This window comes from Fonticula alba (genome assembly GCF_000388065.1).
Source record: "Fonticula alba strain ATCC 38817 unplaced genomic scaffold supercont2.6, whole genome shotgun sequence".
NCBI classification, from domain to species: Eukaryota; order Rotosphaerida; family Fonticulaceae; genus Fonticula; species Fonticula alba.
In genome coordinates this window covers 961,024-968,353 of record NW_009242976.1, presented here as the reverse complement: position 1 = coordinate 968,353, position 7,330 = coordinate 961,024, and the positions used below count along the sequence as shown (strand labels likewise).

At 65.0% G+C, this 7,330-nt stretch overlaps 4 protein-coding genes across 4 annotated transcripts; 2 read left to right on the top strand and 2 right to left on the bottom strand.

The window, feature by feature from the left end:
* The first annotated feature begins 330 nt into the window (after positions 1-330).
* H696_03877 (hypothetical protein) lies at positions 331-3,229 on the top strand. The gene is made up of 7 exons (XM_009497738.1): positions 331-985; positions 1,208-1,338; positions 1,492-1,794; positions 1,979-2,127; positions 2,252-2,362; positions 2,512-2,697; positions 2,823-3,229. Exons 1-7 carry the CDS (start codon positions 481-483, stop codon positions 3,055-3,057), a joined length of 1,620 nt encoding a protein of 539 aa, XP_009496013.1. The 5' UTR covers positions 331-480; the 3' UTR covers positions 3,058-3,229.
* Positions 3,230-4,773, bottom strand: H696_03876 (hypothetical protein). The gene is made up of 5 exons (XM_009497737.1): positions 4,682-4,773; positions 4,310-4,475; positions 4,050-4,140; positions 3,686-3,898; positions 3,230-3,598 (listed from the first exon to the last, which is right to left on the bottom strand). The coding sequence occupies exons 1-5, from the start codon at positions 4,682-4,684 to the stop codon at positions 3,406-3,408; spliced, it is 666 nt and encodes a 221-aa protein (XP_009496012.1). The 5' UTR covers positions 4,685-4,773; the 3' UTR covers positions 3,230-3,405.
* Positions 4,774-5,128: 355 nt separating this feature from the next.
* Positions 5,129-6,074, top strand: H696_03875 (hypothetical protein). The gene has a single exon (XM_009497736.1). It carries the CDS (start codon positions 5,276-5,278, stop codon positions 5,882-5,884), a length of 609 nt encoding a protein of 202 aa, XP_009496011.1. The 5' UTR covers positions 5,129-5,275; the 3' UTR covers positions 5,885-6,074.
* A 158-nt stretch (positions 6,075-6,232) lies between these two features.
* On the bottom strand, positions 6,233-7,302 carry H696_03874 (hypothetical protein; the record flags this gene model as incomplete). Its single annotated transcript, XM_009497735.1, has 2 exons — positions 6,233-6,832; positions 7,015-7,302. 2 exons carry the CDS (start codon positions 7,300-7,302, stop codon positions 6,233-6,235), a joined length of 888 nt encoding a protein of 295 aa, XP_009496010.1.
* Positions 7,303-7,330: the final 28 nt, after the last annotated feature.

Below are 7,330 nucleotides of genomic sequence, written 5' to 3'. Positions count from 1 at the left end.
GGGGGGCGGGGGAGCGGGCGGGCGGAGGGGGGCATTCTGGGGGATGGTGACCCGGACCGTGGGTCCCGGTGCCAGGAGAGGACATCCCGCGTTTATCTCCCTGCTCGCCTCGAGGCGAGATCGCCCCTGACCAGCACCACCCCGGCCAAATGAGCCTAGAGGGGCGATTAATCTTGGCCCCCGCGACTCTTTGGACACTGGTGCATGCCCCTCGCCCCTTGCTGCTGAGCCCATTTAGATCCCTCCCCCCCCCACTTGTCCCCTCCTGGCTTCCCCATCCTCGCCTGGGCTGGCCTCCCTCCCTCTCCTGCCTTGCTCCTCCCTTCTTCCTCTCTCTCTCTCTCTCTTTCTCCTTCCCCCTCCTCCCCACGCTTTGCGCGCCTCGGCTCCCGCCTGTCTGGCACCTTCCCACAGACTCCTGCATCCCCGGATGCGCGTGTCCTCGCCCCGACTAGGCATCTGCGTGACCTCCCACCGGTCATGACCTCCCCTCCCCCCTCTTCCGAGGCCCTGCCCGTCAATGCCGGGGACTACTTCGCCAGCTCCGGCCTCGCCCCGAGCCCGCCGCTGAACTCCCCGGAGGAGGGATCGGAATCCGGGGCCACTGTGTCGACGGTCATTTCGGCTTCGGCGCACGAGCGTGTGCCGGCCGCGGCGGCGGCGGGGCTACGCTCGCGCCCGCAGCACCCGCCAGCCCCGACCCCGGGCTCGGGCAGCCTCGGTCGGCCTGCCGGCACCGGGGATGGCGCTCCGATTGTCAGCTCCTTCTCCCCGCGCAGCATCTTCCCCCAGCCGTCAGTCAACCAGCCCAGGCTACACTACATCCACCTGCCGACCGATGACAGCTGGGGCTGCTGGCTGGATGACTATGCTCCGGTGGCGGCGGTCATCTTCATCATCGTGGTGTTGTTCTGCTACAATCTCGACTCGCTGTATCCCTTCGCCGCGCCCTGGGTTGAGCTCGGGGGCTACCATCCACCATCGAGTGCGTCGGGCGCGCTTGCTTTCCATCCCTCCTCCCCTTTGCGAGAGGCTTCCATGCACACACACTTCCCCGTGTTTCGTCCCCTTTCTCCGGGGCCTTCACTTCCCTCTGGCCCCCTCCGCTTCCTGCTTCCCTCCTCACTCTCTGCCGCCTGCTCCTCCTCGCTCTGTCTCTGACATACATGTACACATCCACACGCACGCTCGCTCTCCCTCGACATAGGCTTTGACTCTCCTCTTGGGCAATTCACGCCGCGCTACTCCCCGGTGGCTGGGCGCGACTTTACCAACATCCTCTTTTTTGCCGCGGTGCTGGTGGCCTTCGATGCGGCCTTCCGCGACGCCTTCAAGACGGTGCGTCCCTCATCCGCCCCTCCTCCTTGTCTCTCTCTCTCCCCTCCCTCCCTCCATCTCCACCGGCCCCTTGAAACACCTCTCCTTCCCTCCCGAGCTGCTGGCATGTCTGACCCCCCATCCCCCCCCCGCCCCCCCCCCCCCTCCCCAAAGATCGTCCACGCATTCTATCCCGCCAACCCGACCGACCTGGCCAGTGTCAACCAGATGGATCTCTCCCCGGCTCCCGGCAGTCCCATGACACCATCACTGTCTAGTGGGCCGACTGGCCGCCGGCAAATCAATGCCCGGATCCTGGAGGATGCCACTCGGCTTTTCCTCTTCCACGCCGGTGTCTCAATTATCAGCATCTGGAACTTCCGGCCCCTGACATTGCTCATGCCGACGGAGCTCCTCTGGCGCGACTGGCCCCAGTGCAACCTGACTGGCGTGCAGAAGCTCTTCTTCATGATGCAGGTAAGCAGGCCGGCTTGGCGGCCCTTTCGCTCCCCGTCGCCCCTTCGCCGACACTCACACATCCGCATTGGCTTCCCCTCTGGCTGACATGGGGTGCACTTGCTGCGCTCGATCGCTGCCTGCGATCGGCTCCTCCCTCTTGGATGCCAACCCTGCCCGCCCTCTTCGGCGCCCCGGCACGCAGATTGCCTTCCACCTGAAGGAGACCACCTCACGACTGCTTAGCCGCATCGCCGGTCGGGAGATGGCTCGCGGGACGCCGCCTCTCACCCCAGCACGACTGCTGATGAAGGCCTCGGTCGTTGTCCTCCTTTGGATTGCCTACCTCTCTGGGTACGTGTATGCGCGTGTGTGTGTGTGTGTGTGTTTGTGGAAAATGTGAAAAATGTGACCTGCCCGCCACGAGCCTGCTTCCATGTCGGGGCTAGCCTCTGTCCTTTTCTCACAGCCCTTGTAGCTTCACCCGTGCGGAGCTTGTTCTGCTGTTGGCATTCGACTCGGCCGCTGCCCTGCGCCATGCGCGGGTCATTTGCGCGGTTCTCCAGCGCCCGCGCTTTGCCCTGGTCTTGTACGTTTCCCCTGCTGCCTGATTTCCCGGCCCCCTGTCGAGGCCTCGCCTTTGTTCTTTGCCTCTTTCTCTTGGGCTGCTCTTTTCTGACCCCCCTCCCCCCCCCCCCCCCCATACGCCCTCCCCACCAATGGGGCCCACCTAAACAGCCGCTATGCACACGTCCTCGCCTGGATCATCAGCCGACATGTCATCTATAACATGGTCCTGTGGAGTCTGTGGCGTTGTGATGTCGGGCTGCTGACCAACAGTGCACCCTCCTCGGCGGGGCCCTTCGACAGCCCCCGGTGGCTGGGCTGGGTTGGTGGCCTTGCGCCGCCTTTCCCCCTCCGGAGGTGCGTCTCTCGGACCTGGCCTCCATCGGCTGCTTTCCTCGCCCCGCCCTCCTATCATCTCGCCCTGTCCTTACCTTTGGCGTCTCTCACCCGCACGCACGCACGCACGCACATGCGATCCCCAGGTCCCCATTGGTTGTGCTGGCCTTGGCTGTTGGCCTGGTTTATGAGCTGATCCAGGGACTGGTTACCTGGCAGCTGGTGCGCGGGCTTTTCGGTCGGCCGAGGGCGTCGGGGCCGGCCCCGGCCCCCGGGTCGCCGAAGACCCGCCGCACGCCACCCATGCTCCGAGCCGACACGGCTCCGTCGCCATCCACCGGTGGCGGTGGCCCTCGACCTCGGTCGCCTCAGGGCGGCTGACGGCCTGCCGCGCGCTCGTTCCCCCCCCCCCTTTATTCCCACATAGCCTCGAGAAGGGGGAGGATACACAGGCCGCCAAAGGAAGATGAACTCCCGAGAGACGTCAAAGGGTGTCCCCTTCCTCCCCCCTGGCCTGGCAAAAAAACAAAAATACACCCGTGTCCTTGTATCATCGCGTGGAGATTTCATTGTTTTGTGGCGCCATCACCCTGGAGGAGAAGCAGCCGAGTGTGAGTACAGCGGGGGAAGAGCACGAGCAACGATGCCGATGCCCCTCCTGTCCGAGGAAGAGAGACGGTACGAGAGCACAGCTGCACCCGCGCATACCCCTGGCACGAGGAGAGCTACTCAGTCGGTGGACATGCTGTTGTCGGCCGCTGGCTCGGCATCGGCGGCACCAGTCGTCGGCTTGTCGGCGGGGGTCGGCTCGGGCTCTGAAGAGGCCAGAGACTCGATGCCGCGCTCCTTGCGCACATCGGCCGGGAAGTAGGTGACCAGATTGGCAACGTGCTTCAGGGTGCCACGGTCGCCATTCCAGAGGCTACAGGGTCATGCGGTCAGTCGTGTGTCAGGTGGGCCCACAGAAGAGCAGGAGCGACATCGGGCAATGTGAAGTTTGGGCACGGACAGAAAAGCGCGGCAGGCGGCCGGCTTGTTGAAAAGATCCGGCACGGTCCAATGCCCGGCCCGGCAGGAGGCCTCATTGGCCTTGATCGTGGCCGCGGCCAAGGTGGCACGCGAGTCGGCCGCACTGGCCGTCCGACGCTTGCCGGCGCCAGGCCCAGCAGCCACGGGCCGGGCCGAGCCCCCGACCAGGGCATCCACATGCCGGGAGATGAAGCTGCGCGGCATTGGTCCGGGGGAGGTCAAACCAGAAAGGGGGGAGGGGGGCAGGGGAGAAAGACAGAGGGAAAAGGGGCAGCAAGTCAGAATGACGGAAACGCCACAGGGGAGGAGGGGGGGGGGAGGGGTGCGCATGCATCTGTTCGGACCTGGTGATCATGGCATCCATGTCTTCAAGCGTGATACCGTCGTGCTCGGCATGGGCCGGCAGGTTATCCTGGATCCAGAGGAAGCGCTGGGCTACGGGGAGCGAGCGGCGAGGGAGGGAGACGGAAGGAGGACGGGAGGGATGTGTGAGTCAGTCCAGGTGGTCGGGCCATGTACGGCCGTCGCTCGGCGACTTCGCCCCTCTTTTGCCAGTGGCGGAGGGGAAGGAGGGAGGGGTGGGGGTGGGGGGGGGGCTCCGTACTCTCGACATCGCGACTGTCGCGGTCCTTGCGCTTGGTCTGGAGCTTGTTGTTACGCTGGCTGGAGCGCGAGAACTTGGCCGCAGCGCGGGAGTTCGGGTGCGCCTGGCTCCCGCGCAGGTCCTTGACGGACTTGACCATGCGCGATTGCAGGGACTTGAGCTTGGTCTGGAGGGGGAGGGGAGGAAGGGGGAGGGGTGAGCTGAGAGGGCAGAAGGAAGGGGAGGGGGGGGGGAAGACACAAAAGCAGGGAGAAGGAAACCGAGAGAAAGAGAGAGGAGGGGAAGATGATGAGAGGAAGAGAGAGAGAGGAGGGGAAAGAGAAAATAAGACAGGGAGAGGAGAGAGGATGGTGTGGGAGAGGGACGCCGCACCATTGGGAGTATGCAAAGAGGGGAGTGGCGGCAACAGGAGGAGAGGATCTGGTGGCGCGTGTGCTCGCGAGCCTTCGTCTGCGATCTTCTCCGCATGCGCTCTTCAAACGGCCGGGCCGGTCCTCCCACTCTCCTGCCAATCCCCCCCCCCCCCCCTTCTGAGGGCGCGGGCAACCCCCGGGCCACGAGCCCGGTGACCAGATCCCTGGGGGGGGGGGGGGGGGACGTGGCCGCCCCGTCCCGGGGGATTGGACGCATGGCAGGGCCCAGGTCCCAACGCTCATGCGATCGGCACGTTCCTCCCGCGGTGAGAGGCTGGCCGGGGTTCACGGAGGGGGCAGGGCGAGGGGGGGGCGCCGGGCGCGAGCGGGGGCGTGTTTGGTTCGCCGCCAAGAGCGACCATCCTCCCGGCCTCGAGGCCAGGCCCCGGGGGAGCAACACCAACACACCCCCTCTCCCCTCGCTGCCCGGATGCTGCCGCAGCAGTCTCCCCTCCCAGTCACTTCCCCCGTTTGACCTTTTTTTCTCATATTGCCGCCACGTGCGCCCACGGTCCTCCCCCCGCCGCCCCTCGCCCCTCCCGCGGAAATCCCCATGTCCAATCAGCCCGACGTCCTGGCTGTTGCTGATCCCTCCTTCGAGGGGGACTCCCCCTCGGTGGCGGTGGCGCAAAATGTCCTGGCTGCCCTGGAGACCGAGGTGTCCGGTGACAAGTCGCAGCGCGCGCTCTTCCCCTTCGAGGAGGGGGGCATCCGCATGGGCCACAACATGCCCACCGAGCAGCTGAGCCTGTGGGAATCGATCAAGCGGCGGCCGCACGCTTCGGCCGCCGTGGGCATCCTCGTGGCGGGGGTCTTCTTCCTGACGGCACGCATCTATGTGCGCCAGGCGATCCTGTACGCCCGGCACCGGCGGCGCTTCGAGATGGACCTGCGCCACGACCGGGGGGTCTTCACCCCGGACGAGGCCGAGCAGCTGCACATCGGCTTCGGTGTGGGCCGCAAGCTGGCCACCATTGGCGGGCGCCATTCCACCGCCGCCGAGATGGTGGCCGACTTCAAGCAGTTCCCCGATGTCCAGCTCCCCGGGTCGCATCTGCTGCGCATTGACCCCGTCACCGGGCGGACTGTCATCGGGTCGGCCTTCATTCGGAGCTCCTTCGCCCGGCGCAAGGTGACCGAGCGCTCGTCCGTGGACTTCTGAGCCTCCCCCGGGGCTCGACCGCCGTTGGACCGTCTCTTCCGCCTCCGCCTGTTCCCTGGGCTGGCCCCTGTGGCCTTTCCTAATCCCCTCCCGAAAAAAAAATCTAAAAAGCAAATTAAATGTACTCATATGCAGTATCCCCCCCCCCCCCTCTTGCCCACTTGGCAAAGAAACAGACCAGGGATGGCCCGTTCCTGTGAGTTCTATTTGTCCTGATCAGGCACATGCTCGGTGTCAGGAAGAGCGCGGAGAAGTCGAGAGAGGAGGGGAGGGAAGAAAGGCAAGGGGCCATCAAGCCGACATGTGTCGCAGAAAAGGGGCCTGGGTGGGGAATGGCCCCCCGGCGACTTAGGCGCTGTTGCCGGTGGCCACCGCGGGCTCCGGCATGTCCTCCTCCAGCGTGTCCAGGTACCCGGTCGAATCTTCCTCCAGGCTCTCGGCCATCGGGGGCATTGTCAGGTTCACTCGATCGCGCAAGTTGGAAAGCTCCTCCTCCAGGACGTCGATGACCTCCTTCAGAGGACCGGGCTCCTGTGCCTGAGGCAGGCCTTGGAGCTGCTGCTTGGCGAGCATCAGACGCTCAAGCGACTCGGACGCCTTGAAGTATGTCAGACACTCCAGGTTCTCCAGGCAGTACTGATGCATTCGCAGGCTCACATTCAGCCCAAGGGAAAGTTCGTCCTTCGCGATGTCCGGCAAGCCGGACTCCGACTGCGGGGATGGCTTGACTCGGTGGACGCGGCTCACACGGAAGTGGTTGATCGTGCGGAAGAGCTGGGCAAAGCCCGCGCGGCGGTCGTCCGCCGACTCTCCAGCTTCGGGGATGTTCAGCAGGTACCGGTCGAAGTCCATCGAGCAGAAGACCTGCACGGACGGGGCATGCTTCTTCGCTTCTTGGATATACTGCTGGCTCGGGGAGAGAGACATATCCTTCTTGGAGTTTGCATTCTATGAGCGCCGGATAAGAGCCGCGGGAGACAGAGAGAGAGAAAGGGCCAGGGGGAGGAACCGGAGACATGATGTGCACGAGAGGTCAGATGGGGCAAAGAGTCGAGACCGGGAGGGAAGCCATCGCCAATGTCCCATCCAAGCACAGAGTTGGATCCCAAAATGCAGCCCCCCAGACGCACATCTCCCAGCAGCGCCCGTGGGCTGAAGTGGTTCAGGAGCAAGTTCCGAGCACGCAGCTTTTGCGCGAACGCCCCAGCCATGGCAGCCGAAGAGTGCCCGCGAGACAGGAGCAGTCGCTCGGAGCTCGCCAGGCCGGTCGATTCGTGAATCAGCACATCGGCATCCAAGCCGAAGGGCAGGATGGCCGATGGGTCGGATGTGTCCCCGAGGATGACTGGCAGCGGGTCCAAGTTGAAGAGGGACAGGCGGGCGAAAGGCAAAGATGGAGGGAGGTCAGGGCAACACATGAAGACGAGGCCACACGTCGGGGGGGGG